The 19,534-nt window shown below is 36.9% G+C and overlaps 3 protein-coding genes across 5 annotated transcripts; 2 read left to right on the forward strand and 1 right to left on the reverse strand.

The window, feature by feature from the left end:
• The first annotated feature begins 657 nt into the window (after positions 1-657).
• On the forward strand, positions 658-3,215 carry LOC18104515 (seed biotin-containing protein SBP65). Its single transcript, XM_024583559.2, has 2 exons — positions 658-2,522; positions 2,822-3,215. Exons 1-2 carry the CDS (start codon positions 942-944, stop codon positions 2,831-2,833), a joined length of 1,593 nt encoding a protein of 530 aa, XP_024439327.2. The 5' UTR covers positions 658-941; the 3' UTR covers positions 2,834-3,215.
• Positions 3,216-5,470: 2,255 nt separating this feature from the next.
• Positions 5,471-7,184, forward strand: LOC18104516 (anthocyanidin 3-O-glucosyltransferase 7). The gene is made up of 2 exons (XM_006376292.3): positions 5,471-6,061; positions 6,223-7,184. The coding sequence occupies exons 1-2, from the start codon at positions 5,533-5,535 to the stop codon at positions 7,098-7,100; spliced, it is 1,407 nt and encodes a 468-aa protein (XP_006376354.2). The 5' UTR covers positions 5,471-5,532; the 3' UTR covers positions 7,101-7,184.
• Positions 7,185-12,988: 5,804 nt separating this feature from the next.
• Positions 12,989-18,051, reverse strand: LOC18104517 (transcription factor GTE4). Of its 3 annotated transcripts, none has more exons than XR_002977296.2 (6): positions 15,546-18,051; positions 15,408-15,453; positions 15,201-15,314; positions 15,016-15,086; positions 14,609-14,657; positions 12,989-13,411 (listed from the first exon to the last, which is right to left on the reverse strand). XR_002977296.2 is itself a non-coding variant. In XM_024583346.2 (6 exons), the coding sequence occupies exons 2-5, from the start codon at positions 17,508-17,510 to the stop codon at positions 15,037-15,039; spliced, it is 2,175 nt and encodes a 724-aa protein (XP_024439114.2). In that variant the 5' UTR covers positions 17,511-17,656; positions 17,790-18,050; the 3' UTR covers positions 12,989-13,411; positions 15,016-15,036. The 3 variants fall into 3 exon arrangements, 1 of the variants encoding a protein (XP_024439114.2); XR_002977295.2 differs by having other exon boundaries at positions 14,566-14,657; XM_024583346.2 differs by lacking the exon at positions 14,609-14,657 and having other exon boundaries at positions 15,546-17,656; positions 17,790-18,050.
• Between the last annotated feature and the right edge of the window lie 1,483 nt (positions 18,052-19,534).

Raw genomic sequence — 19,534 nt, forward strand, 5'->3', positions numbered from 1 at the left:
CTATGATTGCTATCATAGGATAAAGTTCATTTTCGTGATTATTGTGAGGGTTTGTTTTTACATTACATTCTGTTTTGTTTTTTAAATTTTTTTTACTTAAAATAAACATTATATTAATTAATATTTTTTAGATAATTTTAGATGGTTTTAATAATATGTATATATTAAAAATATTTTTTTAAAAAATATTATTCTAATATATTTTTAATTAAAAAATATTAAAAAAAACCTTAGCTAAATAGTCTCAATAGCACAAATTAATCGAGAATAATATAACCAAATTTAATAAGTTAATCATTTATATTTATATTTTTTCTATACAAGAGAGGTTCAAATTTGAAATCTCTTATAAAAAAGAAAAAAAATATTAATATTAAATGAGCTAGCTAATTGTTTCTAATTGACACTTTTTTACTACTTGAAGTCTTGGATTTATACTTTGAAAATATTTCCGTTTAAATAAAAAATAATTTTAGTAAATGCATAGATAAAGTACTTAATACACTAAACTAAGAAGAAGAAGAAGAAGAAGAAGAGAGCTTGGAAAAGCAAAGTGAGTGAGTCTTGAAAGTCTCTGGCAAGAAGAAGAAAAGAGGCCCACATGGCAAAGAGACACGGATCCATTGTCCTGAAATGGCTAACCTAAGCTATATCCTCTTACGTGTGCCTATGCACTAATCATTTGTCTAGCTGAGTCACCTTCTTCATTGTACTGTTCCAACACGTTGCTCCAGGCACCAACACATGTCCGCTCCATGCACACACACCTCTTCCAATTCCTCAAGCCGCCAATGGCCATTCCTTCTTCCTTTTTAACGCCCAATCTCCTCCTCTTTTTTCCTATCCCAACAACAAATCAAGAATCTTACATAAAAATAACCCACAAAAGAAACCACGGAGAGATCTAGTTTCTTAGTTACTTTCTTGAAACACTAGCAACTATGGCATCTGAGCAAGCAAGGAGAGAGGATACTACTAGTGAGAGAGAATTTTCTGTGGCGAGAGAGAGAGTCCCAAAAATAGCTAACCATTTTGTGTCTTTGATTGAGAAACCAAAAGAGTCAGGTGTCCTTGTTGGTGTCATGGAAAACTTGAGTACTGAAGGTGGCAATGAAATGGGAGCGCAGTTTGAGTCTCTTGCTGATAAAGTGAGAGCTGGGACAGGTGTTTCTAGTGATAAAGAAAGGGAAAGAAGGGAAGAAGAACAAGAAAGGAAAGCAAGAGAGGGATATTCTGTTGGGAAATTTGAAGTGAAAGGTGAAGGTGAGAGAGGTGGTAGAAAAGAAAAGAATGGTGAACAAAATAATGAGCAAGAACTTTCTCTAGATGAAATTACGAAGTTAAGAGGAACGGCACAACAGAATTCATTGGAGGCTTTAAAGGCAGCTGAAGAAAGAAATGAGAAAGAAAAGGAGAAGGCTAGTCTAGTTGTGGGTTGCAAAGAGAAGGCTCCTCAAGCAAAACATACTGTTGTAGAGAAGGCTATGCAAGCCAAAGACACTGCTGCGGAGAAGGCTGCGCGAGCGAAAGAAACTTCTGGAGATAAGGCTGGACAAGCAAAAGACATTATCTCAGAGAAAGCTGCACAAGCCAAAGACATTGTCGCAGAGAGAACTGCACGAGCCAAAGACGCTGCTGCGGATAAGGCTGAACAAGCAAAAGATACTGTTCTTGGAGGGGCTCAAAAAACTTCCCGTAATCTAGCAGAAAAGGGCTCTCGAGCCAAAGATACTGCAGCAGAGAAGACTTCACAAGCCAAAGATACTATTTGGGAAGGGGCTCAAAAATCATGTCAACAGATTGAAGAGAAGGCGTCTCAAGCGAAGAGCACTGTCCTTGAAGGTGCTCAGAAAGTTGCAGAGAAGGGAGCACAGGCAAAAGACACTGTAGCTGAAGGGTCTCAAAAATCCACCCAGTATGCTGCAGAGAAGGGAGCACAGGTAAAGGACACTGCAGTTGAAGGGGGTAGAAAAACTACTCAGTTCATAGCAGAGAAGGGAGTACAAGCAAAGGACACTGTTGTTGAAGAAACTCAAAAAACTACCCATTATCTTGCAGAGAAAGGAGCACAGGTAAAGGACACTCTAGTTGAAGGGGCTAAGAAATTTACCCAGTATGTAACAGAGAAGGGAGCACAAGCAAAAGACACCATTTTTGAAGGGGCTAAGAAAACTTCAGAGTATGTTGCAGAGAAGGAAGTAAGAGCTAAAGATGTGACAGTGGAAAGTGGCAAAGAAGCTGTTCATTATGTAGAGAAAGTGGCTGTGGATGTGAAAGACAAGGCCGCTGCGGCTGGATGGACTGCTGCTCATTACACAACTGAGAAAGCAGTGGAGGGGAGTAAGGCAGCCGCAAGGGCAGTAGAGTATGCTGGTCAAAAGACTGCAGAGCTTGCAGGCAAGCCGTTGGGTGCTGCTAAACAGACTGCTACGGAAAGTGGCGAGAGTATGAAGGAGTATACAGCTTGGAAAAAAGAGGAGGCTGAGAGAGAGCTTGAGGCCCGTAAAGCAGCTGAAGGAGAGGTACAGTTCAAGAAATAGTGTGTCTAAGAGTTGTTTTTGCATGGGTTGAATTCACATTGTGAAGTTTACGATGCTCTTTTAACTGCAATTTAGTGTAATGCAAAATTTTCTTGAATATCTTGAATGGATGTTCTATTTCTACATCATTGGCTTCAATGCAAGCAATGCCTCTATAGGCCAATAAAATTGATGGATTAAACTCTCTCGCTAATTGAAATTGAAAAATGTGGACTAGTTTATTACATTTGTAGTACTTGAAATAGAAACTGAATATATGTTTCCTGATTGACGATGATTAGAGGAGTTTCTAAGGAAGGGAATACAAAGAAGAACCACAAGTTCATGCAACAGGAGGTCAAGGGCCAGAAGAAACGAGCATCACTAAGAAATTCAGCGAGCAAGTCTACCTTGAAGGCGATAAACAAGAACAACAGCATTGGCAGCAGCAACAGCGACAAGAAGGAAGCAGCATACAGGGCGCCGTTGGCGAAACTATAGTGGAGATTGCTCAAGCAACCAAAGATCTTGTTATTGGGCAACACCAACCTGGCGCGGGGAAGAATGCTGGTGGATACGAGACAAGCCACTACAAGAATGGAAAGCAAGAACATTAGAAGTTTGTTGGTGATTGTTTCTTTAGATTTGTATTCGGTTCAGTCAAGATTCAGTAATATACCTTTTGGATTTGTATAATTTAGGTGGTTGCATACATTTGAGACCGTATAATAAGCAATTTCTTTTATATATATATATGATCCCATGCCGGTTAGGAAACGAGAGTCTTGGTTGCTTATATAGCACTAAGAACACCTCTTTCATTGCAAGATATTACCCACTAGAAGTCATCTGAGATAATATCTCGTGGTGGACATACTATGCTACAAATATGGACAAACCTCATCAGATGACGCCGTCTGTGGGAACGAGTCATGTGCTCTACCTAAGCCCTTTGTCTTGGGGGCTCTGATAAGACCATTATCTCACATCGGTTAAGAAACGAGAGTTCTGGTTGCTTATATGGTACCAAGGACACCTCTTTTATTGCGAGATGTCTTTTAAGGGACAAAATTTATTAGAAGCCATGTAGTTGTTTACATGACACCAAAAACACCTCTCTTATATGGCCCCTCCATGATGATTAAAAAAACACCAAGGAATGTCAATTTTTTGCCATCATAAACCGCTGTAAGCACCACTTGATGAACATGCATGGTGCGACAACTTACTTGCTAGGGTGTGCAATGAAATGCCAAATATTTTATTATTTTTAATATTTGTTAAAATATCATATCATCCCTCATATCACACAAAAAAATTAAGATAAAAGTACAAATAAACCCCTTGAGGCAAGCTAAATAAATTTTAATTTTAAGAGCAATTAATAAAATCATTTAACTATAATGTAAAAAGTGAAATTTTAAAAAAGCTTCTAATTCCAATTTAAATAATTATTTTCTTTTAAAGGAAATTAAGTAATTATATTATGCTAAAAAAATATATAAAAAGATTAAGCTGTCTTGATTAATTTTATAATGAACAATAAACCCTATATCTCTAAAAAAACAATAGATAAAATAATAATTTTATTGGTTCAATCTACAATCTTCAAGGCATTTTTATATTACCTTTCCCATATACTAGTTACAATATATATTTTTTTAAATAAACATATAGCAGCTTTGTCGTGAGTAGGATAGCATTGATGATTTTTATATTTCATTTAGTATAATTAGCATTTTATCTAAAAAAAACTTTACCAAATAAGATTGAGATATCCTAATTATATTTAAACCTGGATGCGATTTCTTTTATCTCTTTTTAGATATATTTTTTTCTTGTCTAAATATCCCAACATGATCTTAATGAGGCGTGGGGCTTTAGTAACTTGTGAGGGTGATTGTGAGAATGATTTTTTTTTAAAATGGTTTTTAAATGTTTATATAAACATAATAAAATTAATTTAAGCCACTCTACTTAGCTCACCATTCCAAATAATTATTCTATCAAAAAATCATTTCAAATGATTGCATATTTAACTTGATAATATTAATTCTTGATGTGAATAAAAAAATCTTCATGAATTCAAAAATATGGAATTAATTGGTAACGATAATTACTACGATCAAATTGAACACAGAAAAATATAATATAATGACAAAAACATTATAAATATGCTAAAGATATTTATAGATTGTCAACTTTTTTAAGTAGCTTAATACTAGAATTGTTCCGGTATACTTATTTTTCATCTATTAATAACTTAGATCCTGTTTGTTTTTATGTTTTAAAAGTGTTTTTAAAAAAATTTAAATTTTTATTTTATTTTTTTGCTTCAAATTAATATTTTTTAGTGTTTTCAGATCATTTTGATGTGCTGATATAAAAAATAATTTTTTAAAAATAAAAAAAATATTGTTTTGATGCATTTCTGAGTGAAAAAACACTTTAAAAAGCAACCGCAACCATACTTCCAAACACGCTGCAGTAAAATTCTCAAACCCGATTCAAAATAACCAAGAAAAAAACATGAATTATTAAGTTAATAAATCAATTTTAATTAATTATTTTTATTAAAATAATTTTGTTATGTTTTTTTTTGAGTGATGACTATCCTAATTTGACCAGTCATAACTATATCAATCATATTTTACTAAATCAATATTTTTTTTTAATTCAATTTAAAACACGGATACCGATTTTCTATCCTAACTCACCGAGTCATGCTAAATTTAACAACTGTGAAACAAACTGGTAGCATTAGCGGCCCTGTCTTGGGGGTTAACGCGTGCTGTGCACTCAGCTGCCATCTCTAACGAATTAGTCAACCAACCGCTGGTCATCTAACTACCTGGGGGATGCAGGCATGTGGTGGTGATTTGTTGTCAATGGACAACATGTTGTTAGCCAAACTTTTCCCTGTGTAGAGTAGTCTTTCCTGCTACGTTTTATGCACATACAGTACAGGTAACAATTTAGACAACCTTCTCCGTCCTTCGTTCTTTATAAATGCATGCATTGCACATGGTTACTCATGCATCAACTAATCCTAAAAATGCCTCAAACCGCCGCCGGCCCTGATCATGTTGCAGTCCTTGCCTTCCCTTTCTCCTCCCATGCCGCTCCGTTACTAGCCATCATCCACCGCCTCGCCACTTCCTCCCCAAACACACACTTCTCCTTCTTCAGCACCCAACAGTCCAACAACTCCATCTTCTCCATTTACAAGCAAAACAGGAACATCAAAGCATATGACGTGTGGGATGGTGTCCCTGAGGGCTACGTGTTTGCTGGGAAGCCTCAAGAGCACATTGAGCTGTTCATGAAGTCAGCTCCTAATAGCTTCAAGAAGGCCATGGAGGTAGCTGTATCAGAGACAGGGAGAAAGGTGAGTTGTTTGGTGAGTGATGCCTTCTTTTGGTTCGCTGGTGAGATGGCGGAGGAGATAGGGGTGGTTTGGCTGCCCTTTTGGACTGCAGGACCTACCTCACTTTCTGCTCATGTTTACACTGATCTCATCAGGGATACTTTTGGAGTTGGAGGTACCTACTTACAATTAAATTAAATTTTATTTCTAGAATATGTTAGACATCAATATAAAACCATATTCCAGGACCTTGCCAAACAGATTAACTTACGCATTGGTTAATATTAATCCTAGTTTCTTGGGAGAGAAACTAACAATTTAATTGTGTAAATACAGGTGTGGCAGGGCATGAAGATGAACTGCTAAGTTTGATTCCAGGAATGTCCAAAATTCGAATCCGTGATTTGCCAGAAGGGGTACTCTTCGGAAACTTGGAAGCGGTCTTTCCAAACATGCTGCATAAAATGGGAAGAGCGTTGCCGAAAGCAGCTGCAGTGTTCATTAACTCATTTGAAGAGCTAGACCCTAGGATAACAAGGGACTTGAAGTCTAGATTCAAAGAATTCCTCAACATTGGACCCTTCAATATGATTTCACCAGCACCACCAGCGGCAGACACATATGGTTGTATAACATGGCTTGACAGGCAAAAACTTGCTTCTGTGGCATATCTTAGCTTTGGATCCATCACAACACCACCACCACATGAACTTGTGGCACTAGCTGAGGCCTTAGAGACAAGTGGGGTGCCATTTATATGGTCACTGAAGGACAACTCGAAGGTTCATTTGCCCAATGGATTCTTGGACAGAACCACATCACAGGGACTTCTGGTACCATGGACTCCTCAAATGGAAGTCTTGGCTCACAAAGCAGTAGGGGTGTTTATAACTCACTGTGGATGGAATTCATTGCTTGAGAGCATAGCAGGAGGGGTGCCCATGATTTGTAGGCCATTTTTTGGCGATCAAAGGCTCAATGGACGCATGGTAGAGGATGCGTGGAAGATTGGTCTCCAGGTTGAGGATGGAGTCTTTAGAAAGCATGGAGTGTTAAATAGCTTGGATAAAGTTCTTTCACAAGACTCGGGGGAGGAAATGAGGGAGAACATAAGAGCACTTCAACAACTCGCAAAGAAAGCCATTGGACCAAATGGGAGCTCCATCAATAATTTTGTTTCTTTGTCAGATCTAGTGTTCAATACTAAAATATAGTATTGATGTCTAACATATTCTAGCAATAAATTTGGACTTCGAGTTTGCCTATTGTTTCAATGAATAATTTAATTTTCTGCCCTATTTTTCAGAGAAAAAAAATGTTGTCCTACTCTTTAAAAGCTCTGGAGATGAATATTTAGTGGCTAGTTCTTGGTGGTGTGAAGAACACAAGGGGATGGTTTAGCAGAAAGATAGTTCTTGGAAGCTTGATGATCACAAGAAAGATGAGAAAGGAGCTTGAAATCATGCCTTTGATGCTCTCCTAGAAAAGCAGAACATATTAGACACCTCACAGGCAAGTTTCTGCTTTAAATCTATCAATAAAACTACTCTGCTTGTAACCCTTAAGTTGCAGTTACATTTCTACAACAATAATTGTTATCCACAGATGATAATCAGCACCAGTTCCTAGAAATTATGGGAGACAAAAAGATAACATCAAACATATTCTTGGAGCTCAGATTCACAAACAGTCCAAAATCACAGGAGAATCAATATATCATATCTGCACATGTATCATCTCATGAATCATGCCTTAAAAATTTCCTCACTCTCCACTCAATGCCCAACAAGAAACACATAAAAGAGAGAAAGATGAAGAATCCAAATCTACAAACAGAAACCACTACTGAGTACTGAGAATAATAGTACCCAAGAAAACTACTACATGACTAAGGTATGTTCAGTAGAATCAGAAAATCAACAAGGTATCTGAGAAGTGAACCACTCCATGACATTAATGGGGGCCTTCATCAATTCCGAAGCCAGTTCCACCATCACTGTCATGCACAAACAACATGGACACACACAGGATAGACCTAAATTCTCAAATACAAATGTACAATACAGCATTACATAAAAAAATATATAGACCAAGCCCAGATCACATATTGTAATAAAATTACCAAAGGCTAAAATAGAATCAAGAAATCTCAATGTAGAAACAAATTTTCTACCAATCAAATTTTGCTGTTATTTTTTATTTTATTTTTACATGAAAAGATAAAATAAAATTGAGATAAATAACATGAAAAATAAATGAGTTTTCATATATTTCTTGGCCAATGAAAGGTTGACATTTAGGATGAGATATTCAGGATATTTTGTCATAAATACAAGATCTTATCAATAAAGATCAACCAATAAAGAACATGAGAGCCCTTGCAAACCTCTATAAATAGAGGGCCTCAACCTAAAAAGCAAAAATTTTCTTTAAGACAAACTCTTCAAGCAAGGAAGTCATCTCTTCAAGCAATGAAACTCTCTCAAAAGCTCTCAAGCTTCCTTTATCTACGCTTGAAGTCTACAAAGAATGAAATTCTATTGGATCAAGCTTAAACGCTCCATAAGAGTTCTTCAACAACACTCTGAAAACAAATTAAAGGCACTCTTCAAAGTATCAAATTATCAAATCTTGCTTCACAATACACACCTAAATTCGAGTTCTTGCAAGACACAAATCTTGGCTTGATTTCACAAATAAATCAAGTCACTATATATCAAATCCAAGAGAAGAATTAGAGGTTCGTCTTATACTTTTGAAAGAATATGTTAGATAGAGATTGTACTCGGTCATATATTTAATAAAATTATATATTTGTACACATATGCTTGTTTAATTTCAGGTGCTTAAAATTGTGTCTATAAATTTCTAGCGACTCCATTGAGGATTTCTCTACCTCTCATCTCTTCCCTTCAAGAAAGAATTTTCAACAAACTCTCAATGGAAACTAGGAAGCATCATTGTAGCTTCCAAAAGCAACAAGACTACTGATTCAATTCACTAACATACCATTGAAGATTTTTTTACCCGTCATTGAAAACAAAATCCATCATCGAGTTGTATGCATAAACTAAGCCGATTCTCAAGCTGACATCAACTTCAAATGTAAAAAGAGTACGAGAGCTCGCTCCAAAACTGAAGTTACAAGTAACTCCACTACAAAAGTCAAGTGGGACGCGTGGAATACTTAATTAGTCATCAGATAACTTCTCTCACTTTATGAAGTCAAGAAGCCAGAATTCGTTCCATATTATAAGTATGCACAAAAACTAATGACAGGAAAAGAGAATAAGCAAACCGATGTCAATATTAGCATCATTTAATGAAGAAATAAAAATCCTCGTATGTCAAACATGGGTCGTTCCACCAATAACTCATGACATAGAAAAGAAAGAACAAATGGGTGTAATTTCTGTTTATGAGATTGAAAAAGAAGATTGGCGCCAGCCACTTATCGACTATTTAAGACATGGTAAGCTAACTAAAGACCTGCGCCATAAGACAGGTGAGGCAAAGAGCTTCACGCTTCATATACTTCCAAGACACTCTTTATCGATATTTTTTTGATGGGGTCTTTTTGTGTTGTCTCGAAGAAGAAGAAACTATATATAAAAAGAAAGAAACACAGTCGAGGATCTAAAGAGTGAACCAATCAGGTCCTAAACTTCACTTCCAAATCAAAAGAATAGGGTACTGTTGGCCTATAATGGTGAAAGATTGCATAGATTATACTAGAAAATGTCAAAGTTGTCAATTGCATGCTCATTTGATCCACTAACCACTTGAGCCTTTACACCTGACAATTGCTTCTTAGTCCTTTGGTGCTTGGGGACTTGATGTGGTAGGACCATTGCTAAAAAACACTAAGGGGTATCTTTACATATTGGCTGCAATATATTACTTCTCAAAGTGGGCAGAAGCTGCAGTATTAAAAGAGGTCAAGAAAGAGACAGTTGTAAACTTCATTCAGATAAACATCATCTACCGTTATAGGATGCCGAGACATATCATAACTGATAATGAAAAGGAATTCTACAATACAACCATGAATAAGTTGTGTGCACAATTTGATTTCATTTTTCATCTATCAAATATAGTCCCCATTCTTTTTATTGATTTTTTTTTCATTTTCTTGATAAATTTTATTTTTCAATTTCATCCCTTATTATATTATTGCATTTAATTTTTATACCTGATTTGATCCTCATTCTTTTGATTACTATTTTTTTTTTTTGGATAACTGGAAATTTTGCTTGCTGATTTTTAAGAGTTTGCCTTCTTTGGAGTAACCTAGTCTTATGATCTGGGTCATGAGTTTTGAAGATTGACTCGTTTTGACTTTATTTTTTTAATTTTATCCTTGGATATAGGTTATTAGGCCTTCAGTTCATGATTTTTTTTATTTTTTTATGGGGTTATCACAATCTCATATCTCAAGTAATAGGTTAGTCAAGTTAGCCTCGGTTGACGTAGTTTTTTTTCCAATGTTTTTTTAATAGATTTGTTTTTAGTTTTACCTTTTATTATTTAGTTTGCTTAAGAGTTGACCTCCATTGTTTTATTCATTTTCTTTTATACGGGGTTATCCTGACCTCACAAGCAGGCCTTAAGTTTGGCATACTAGCTAGAGTCATTGTAATTTTAGCTCGTGCAAGTAAGGAGCTACATCAAATTTCAAGCATAGTATCTCCTTAAGAATTTGTCATTGATAGGCCAAATCCCCAATCCATTCTCATTGATAATTTTATAAGCTCCATTGGTGTAGACTTCTTAAACCATATAAGAGCCATCCTATTTGGGGTGGAACTTGTTGCCCTTGTGTTTTGACATGATTATCGAGCGTTGTACTACCAAGACAAGATCTCCAACTTAGAATGAACATGGTCGCACCTTCTTGTTGAAAGCTCTGCAAAGTCAAGCTTGATAACATTCTAATCATTGTTGTGCTTCAAGACGCTTTTAATCTAAAACTTCAAGCTCTTTGAAGCGTAGACGAAGATTGTCTTCATTAGAAAGTCCTTGGATCACAATTCTTAGAGACAAAATTTGACATTCTAGTGGAAGAACAACTTCAACCTCATATACCAAGAAATATAGAGTAGCTTGAGTTGGCGTTTAAAATGTAGTATGATAAGCCCAAATCACTTTTCTAATTCTATCATGTCAGTCCCTTTTCAAGGATTCATCACCTTCTTGAGAATATTGCATAAGGTCTTGGTAAAAACTTCTGTCAAGCCATTAGTCGAAGCATTGTTATAAATTATTTAAAAAATAAAATAAATAGCAACCTAAATAACATAAATCAAAGTTGAAGAAAAACCAAACTGAATGGCTCATTTGAATAATTGGAGGGTTTCGCACTAGAATTGAGGAGAGAGAAAAGGAAAGGAAAAGGCCACCGGAGCCAAACTGAAGGTATGTTCCCCACACGCCCTCCCAGGCACAAAGAGGTCATCGAGTAGATTCCAATGCCACCTCGGAAGCTAGGGTTTGGCCGCTAGGAGATATTGCACACACCGTTCAAAATTCGCGAACACCAGCCACGCATTGATGCATGCAATGCACGCGTCAGCCATTTTTTGTAATAATATTTACATTTACTAAAATACCGAGTTTTCCCTCAACACTCTTGATTATAACGAAAAAAACCATAAAAAATATAAAAAAAGCCCTTGCAGGTGATTTTAGTAATTTTTGCTTTTAAGGGTACTTCTGTCATTTTAATGTTTTGAAAAAAGTGAAAAGACTAAAAAGCCCTTGGATGCCAGTTTGATTTTTTCAAGGGTACTAAAGTTATTTTACCATGTTAGAAAATAAAAGAGGAGGGATTTACCCTCGACTAATTTGATAATGTCAAATGAATCTCATGAAAAGATCATTTTATCCTTTAATTTTCACTTCATTGGTAGTTATTATGGATTGCCAAAATATCATTATATTATAGCAATTCATATTGCAATAAATCTTGTTCCATGGTAAAACACTGAAATCTTTTAAGTTTTTTTATTTTATTTTAATGTGAAAAAGATTATGAAGCATTTACTAAGCATTAAGAGGGAAGCCTGAATCTTTAGAAGCTGGAATTTACTTCGGGGATACCTAGAAATCACCATAAGAATCCAACCACCAATTCAACAACTCAAACAATTAAGTTTCACATACAATAATTGGATATCAATTCGATCAATGAGTAATTTCCAAATCAATAAATCATCAAGTCCCTGCCCAAATTACTTCTGGAACATCCAAAGGTAATAGCATTTTTCTTTTGCGAGAAAATCAAGCTAATGGCATTTTAAAAAACAGCATAAATTAAAGTGAATCCTCAACTTTCCAACTCTTGTTGAAATTGAAAGCAACAAATCCCAGTGCCACTGACATGAACTTGATATTGTCAAAGCTATGCCTGCACTATTGTATCCATAAAGATCTCTTCTTCGTGATGCTAGAAAATAGTTCAACGGAAGTAACTGATAAATAAACCATACTAACACAAAACTCGTAAGCACTTTCAATTGTGGATTTTGAGAGAGGGTCACTAGTAGAAACAACAAGAGCACCGAGTTATGCAAGAGATGAAGCACAGTCCAATGAGGTCCATTTGGTGTCAATTGACGGGGAGGTGTTTGTGGCCCATCCGGTTCTTGTTTAATGGGCTGTCTCTCCATGATAGCAGACCAGACCATGGTGAAAATTCCAAAGAAGACGCCGAGAAAGATTTGGTTTTGATGAAATAAGGGGTGAGAGAGAAGAGGAGCATCTTGTAAGAGTTGGAGAGTGCATGAGCTTGAGCTAATAAGTTCGCATTTGTGGACTTGATGGGTGAAGGTTATGGCTCAAGGAGTATTGAGTGACTGGTCTACAATGTTTTAAGCTTTCAGTTCTGCACGTTTAGATCAAGTGGGGAATCACGGAGTGTTTGGTTCTTGGAACCGCCTGCAGCAGGGTGGCGGTCTGAGAGTTCGAGTCTCATCCACCACAGCCAGTAAAATTTTGGAGCCCATGAGGTATAAGAATTTCAATTTTGATTCAAGACATCTGTTAACGTTAGAGGAGGAATGGTGGAGCCATATGATCTGCGCGCGACCACAAACATGCAATCTTCAGAAAAATTATTGGCCATTATAACAACTTCATGGGCATGAATCACAGAGTATCTCTTCTATAACACCAACGAATCCTGCATCTGCTAGCACAAAATCAACGGGGCGGTAGCTAAAACTAAAATGACTAGAAGTTGTTAGCCATGTACACATGCTGAGGGAAACAAACCACTGTATCTAATCATCACTCTGTATCTAATCATCACCACATTCTAAGGGGTATTATACAAATTCAAGACTACACAGATAAGCCACATGGAGATTCAAGAAACCAGTTCCAACAAGAGAGACTCCACTTTGCACTGGCAGGACAATCAGTCGCCTTGAGAACTTCACTGTACAACAAAGGCAGATTCCTATTCAATCCGGAATTCATGATATCACCAACATGGGGATAGCCATCTACCCTAAATTTCTGAGATCTGTCACAAAAATGGAAAGCCAAGATTAGCCACTGGTGCCTCTGTATTTAATAAACAAACTTTAGAAAATGTCAATAACAAGTTAATAAATACTTCTCATCAACTAGCTAATGCAGAATGGTGAGGAAAGTTCTGCATAAAACCATGGGACCAAACTTCAACTGATAACAGCACGTTTATTTACAGTTTCATACAAGCATCGACAATCCACAAAAACTAATGCCAATCTGTACGCAAACATCCTTTAAAATTACAGGTTCACTTTTACTCATTCAGAAAGCATATAAGCATTTCTACCACAAGTTTAGTAGGGGGGGACACAGAAATGGCAATATACAACAGGAAAACTACTCTAAAAAAATAACCAGGCTTCAATTATCCCACAAATTAGCATGTTTCTTATGGCCATTGATTGCTTTCATTGCTGATTATTACTTGTTTGCCAAGATAATCCCACAATTGATTCCGAACCAGTTTACATAGCAAGATTCCAGCTTCAGAATTTCAGAACTATTCTGGAAAGGTTCCACGTAGGTAGATCAAGTTCCTAAACAAAACACACAATCTAGCCTAGAGAGGGATGAGGGCAAGGACAAGCTACTATATTCCCCAGCCTACTCTCCAGTGTTTTGTGGGCATAACATTGCACAAGCGCAGAGCCATCCAGAATATACCACACTTTCAAGATTTCTCTAATTATTGCATCAGGTAAAAGCTTCAAAGTTTCATATAAATCCTCAACAAAAGCAAAGACATAAAGGAATTTGGGCATAGTTGATCCACAAGTAGGTCATAGTAGTCTTATAACCAACTAACAATCCAAAACAAAATACATTTTAAATTCACTAATGATTAACTCCAGCCCAAATTGTCATGGTGTGCTAGAGTTTATGCATTAAAGGTGCTCTACTGTTTAGAAACCAATTTCTGCTGCCAAGTCATTACATTAGGCAGCCAATATTGGAGCAGATGCATAGTCATCTGAACCCATTTTTTCTCCCAAGCCTCAAAGTCCTTTTACATCAATTCTTTTTCTCATTAATCCATGCCCAGCCTATAAGAAAATCATACCCACGAGTGGAACCCCACAAGTATGTATCAGAATTCAGAACCACCTCAGCAATAACCAAGGCAAACAGCAAAGGCTACATTACCCATATGACTAGACTACACTTTAAGCAAGAAACGGTTAATCACCAAACTACACTCTGACTTGAGCAATCACATTCTTGTTCACTGAGAGACCCTACAAGGACAATCAAATAATGTTATAATGTGCAGAGAATTACGTTTTCAGCTTTTCACAAGAAAATCACAGATAAGAGGACTGTTGTCCCTACACATCCTGCAAGTCCTAAGCAACCACACATTCTTTCCATTTACAACCACACTATCAGCATCAATATTGTTACTAGATTGCAGGTAACGCTTGCAGACCCGACTAAAGACATGGGCTAATATGACAATAAGGTGACATAGCAGAAGTCGAGTAAAATATTGTACAATCAACAGTGAGTAAAAAAAAGGCAGGAAAATGCACAGGTTATTAGCAAACAAAAGTAATACAAAAATTTCAAGCCAACCACAGGAGAATATTTACCCACCGGAACTACTCGAGTACTCAATTAATTCCCTACATCTGATCCAGACGCTGAGGAGTTGTCACTGTCAGAGTCTGCAATAATCATGCAGATAAAGAAAAATAAATAGAAGGCTTCACTTAACATCATAACAAACATATGAGACATAACAGTGACAGAAATTCAAAATTAGAAATGTGATGGAGTACCACTTGAAGAAGATCCAGAATCACTGCTGGAGCTGCTTGAACTACTAGACCTACTTCCATTGTCTCCCTGTTTCTCCACTTGAACAGGTGACAAAGTGGAGGCGTCCCTTTCATCTGCCAGCAGAAGATACAATGTTTCAAATAAACAATACAACCAAACTATAATTAACCAAAATGAAATTAATACTAACAATCAGAAAACTTTACCTGCTTTTGTTTCTTTTGGTGCCTCCGCCACAACTGATGCTGGGATCTGCAAAGAAACATCACCAGATGAAATTTAGAAACCACATATTTCTGTTAGAAATAATGCTTCTGGTTGAGAAATATGGTCAGAGGCTTTACCTTCTGCTGCACATTCTGCTGAGCCTCTGTTCTAGCTTGAATGGCAAGTTCAGCTTTTCTCTTATTCTTGCTTAAACTCTTCTTGTAGTTGGTGACAAACCTATCCAGCTCCCACAGAGTCTCCACATCAACACTGTCAATATCCACTTCAATTTCATCATCATGTTGGGACAGTGCTGAACTCCTCTTCTTTATTATCTGTACAATGTTATCCAGTTTCTCTGAAGGTAAGCTCTGGAGGTTTGTACTAAGCTTCTGTTTCTCGTCATAAGTCATGTCTCGCTTATGTGGATCTTTTGCCTTAGGCTTCTTTGGAACAGGGGTTCTACTAGAAGGTGTAGTGGTGATGGATTTGGGTCTGGATCTTGTATCAATAATAGGATAATTCATTGATTCTGATCTATCCAAAATCCTCCTCATATCAAGTGGGGGCGGTACAAATGGAGGAGCCTTTCTTGATGTGGGAGTGGGAATACTCACCTCATAACTGGCAGCAAACCTCATCTCAAGATCATAATCCGACTTTATAACAGCCCACTTGGTCTCAAATATATCCAATAACTGTTCTGCCATTACATGAACATCTTGCCCTTTCGGGTTATACTTCATAGCATTGTGAAATGTAAGTCTCACATCCTCTGCGAACTCTTCTGGGGACTTGTACCAATTCTTGGTCAGCCTGGACTTCACCGTGCCCAAGTCCATTGGATGCTTGATAATGGTAAAGTAATCATGCAAACCAAGACCCTTCGCGTCAACAGGAGTATTAAACACCCAACCATGCTTATGCTTCATCAGTTTTTCAAGCAACGTACTGCAATTCTTGAAAATCTTAGTGCTTGTCCCAAACCCATATCCAGATTCACCTGCCCCCTGCTTCTTCCCAATCAATTTCGACTTCTTGTTACTCTCAGCTGGCGGAAACTTGTCTTTTGCAAGCAAGAACTCTGAATTCATATAAAACTGATTTGCTTTTGGTGTCCTCTTCTCTTTCTCCACAAACTCACCCACACCCTGGCTATTCTCTAGCACCGATATACTAAGCTGATTCAAGGGCTTAGACTGCCTAGGGGTAGGAGTAAGAATAGTAGTACTCTCACGGGGAACACCCACTGATCCCACTTCTGAATTAACCCTCGTCAATCTATTGTCAACCCTATCATTCACCAGCACCACCCGTGAATTACTCAACCTACCAACACCAAGCTGCATTTCTTTAGCCTCAATCCTCTTCACCAAACCCCTAACCAAAGCAAGCTCACTCTCCAACTTCTTTTTGAGCTCCCTCTTCTCCTGCTTTGACCGTGACAACAAATCCACCTTCACCTTGTTATCCAGCCCTTCCTTCAGAAACACCCCATTCCCCACAGCTTGTCCCCTCTCCACAATTTTCTCTCTCACACTAGGCACCACCTCCTGAACTTCCTGCCGATTTCGGCTGATGGAAGCATCAGAAACTACAATTGAGAGAGAAACAGGCTGTTGCACTTTCTGGGCAGTGTTCGTGTTGTCTACCACTACAGGTTCTGATTCTCGCACTTCAACCAACTCCTTCTCGTTGTTGTCCCTGTCCCTTGTTTCATTTGCAGTTGCAGTCGTAGTTGCTGCTGCAGTTGCATTTTTAGTTGCAGTGGTGGAGAGAGTAGCTGGAGCAGCTGCAGTTTCAGTTGCAGCAGTGGAGGTGGTGGTTGGAACAGTAGCGGTTTCAGTTGCAGAAGGGGCAGTGGTTGCTGTGGTGTTGACGTTGTTGTTGCCAGCAGCTGCGGTGCTAGTGGTGGTTAGGTTTGTGTTACTGTTATTGTTATCAGCGGTGGTGGTGGCGGTGTTATTGTTGGTGCTGGTGAGGCTGTTCTTTTTGGGTCCTTTAAAGGCTTTTCGAGTGTAGACCTTACTCTCTGTATACCTTTGTTTCTCTCTAACTTCTCCTCCTTCATTTCCTGCTTCTACTACACTCCCAGAAGCCATACATGTACCACCCAAAAACCCTAACTTTCCCCTTTAAAACCCTAATTTTCTCCCAATCCCTCTTTAAAGCCCTAATTTCCTCAAAATTCCCACTTTCAAAACCCTAATCCCCTCAAAATTCCCCTCAAACCCCAAAATAGGGTTTCCTATATAACCACAACCCCCAGAGAAAAACCATAATTTCATTCCCAAATCAACCCAACACACATAGAAATTCAATATGGGCAAAAAAAAAAAAAAACAGAACTAAAGCACAGGAAATTAGGTTAAAGCACGAACCTTTATCGAATCTTTTTCTCGATCCACAGACCTATACATACAGCAACATATATCTATACAGCGCCATATACACAGAGAGATGGAGAGAGGGATTTCTAGAGAGAGAAATAGAGTTAAGGTTAGGGTTTCGAGCTGTGGTTTTGTGGAGATCTTCGATTTCTTTTGGCTTTCGCTTTCTCTCTCTAAAACTTTAAGGGCAAAAAAATGCGACTTTCTCTCTCTAGAAAAACTGTTTCTCTCTCTAGAGTTCCTCACCTTGCTTCACTATCCTTTATCTGACAGGTGTACGGTGCGTGTGCATTCGTGTATTTAAGGGCTACTTTCACGAAAGTTAGACCCACGTGGCATCCAATGACGTGTACTACACGAGCGAATCAGGGAGGGGAGAGGCGTTCGCGTGGTATTCACATGGTAGTGGTAATAGTAGAGAGTTTAGTGGCGCGGAGTTTTGATTGTGGAATTTTAAAAGGTTCGTTCACGTAGGGACTGGGGCGTGGAATGTAATCGCTGAATTTGTAGGGAAGGGGGGAGAATTAGTAGGCAACGGAAGTTTGCACGCGACGGGAAGGTGGTTGCAGGTTCGAGAAGTCAAAATTGTGCTGACGTGGCAATATCTAGGCCGAAATTCAAACTCAACAACAGTAACAACAGTTGTGCTCAATTCAAGTCAAATTTAAAAGGTGACAACCTCGTATCCGTGGACACGTTAAGAGTTTGATTTTGTATTTTAAAAATATTTTAAAAAAATTAAAATTTTTTTATTTTTTATTTTAAATTAATATTTTTTAATAATTTTATATTATTTTAATGCACTGATATTAAAAATAATTTTTAAAAAATAAAAAAAATATTATTTTGATACATTTCCGAGTGAAAAGCACTTTGAAAAGCAACCGCAACCATACTTCAAAGCAGACTCAAAACAACACAGGAAAACATAACTTTTTTTAGTAAAAAAAAAATTAGTAAAATAACACAAACAAAAAAAAATATTTAAAAATCTAGCATTCATGATTCGTAGCAAACTAGATGGCATGCCCGCGTGTTACTGCAGGCTTGTGAAAAAAATTATAACAAAACAAAATCATGTGAGGAAAGACTGTTGCAATTCACAGTGTTTTAAAAAAAAAACTACAAAACTAAATTTTCAACCAACTCAATATTAAAAAAATAAAATCGACAAAGATAATTTTGAAAAAAATCATAACAAAAAAAAACGAAAGGAAAAAAACTATATAGGAAAACATTGTAGCAATCTATAGTGTTTTGTGATGAAATTTACAGTTGTAATTCTCAACCAGCTCAATATTAAAAAAAAATCGACAAAGATAATTTTGAAAAAAATCATGTAGGCAAAGATTGTAGCAATCCATAGTGTTTTAAAGAAAAAAAAGTACAAAGTTAAATTCTTAACCAGCTCAATATAAAAAGAATAAAATCAACAAAGACAATTTTGAAAACAAATCATATAAAAAATAGAAAAAAATGATAAAAAAAACCATGTAGCGAAACACTATAGTAATCCACAATGTTTTGTGAAAAAAGCTACATTTATAATTCTCAACCAACTCAATATTAAAAAAAAATAGACAGATAATTTTGAAAAAAATCATAACCAAAAAAATAAAAACCATGTTGGGAAACACTGTCGCAATCCACATTGTTTTAAAGAAAAAAATTACAAAACTAAATTTTTAACTAGCTCAATATTAAAAAAAAAATTCACAAAGCTAAGAGCTCTTTTT

This window comes from Populus trichocarpa, chromosome 13 (genome assembly GCF_000002775.5).
Source record: "Populus trichocarpa isolate Nisqually-1 chromosome 13, P.trichocarpa_v4.1, whole genome shotgun sequence".
NCBI classification, from domain to species: domain Eukaryota; kingdom Viridiplantae; phylum Streptophyta; class Magnoliopsida; order Malpighiales; family Salicaceae; genus Populus; species Populus trichocarpa.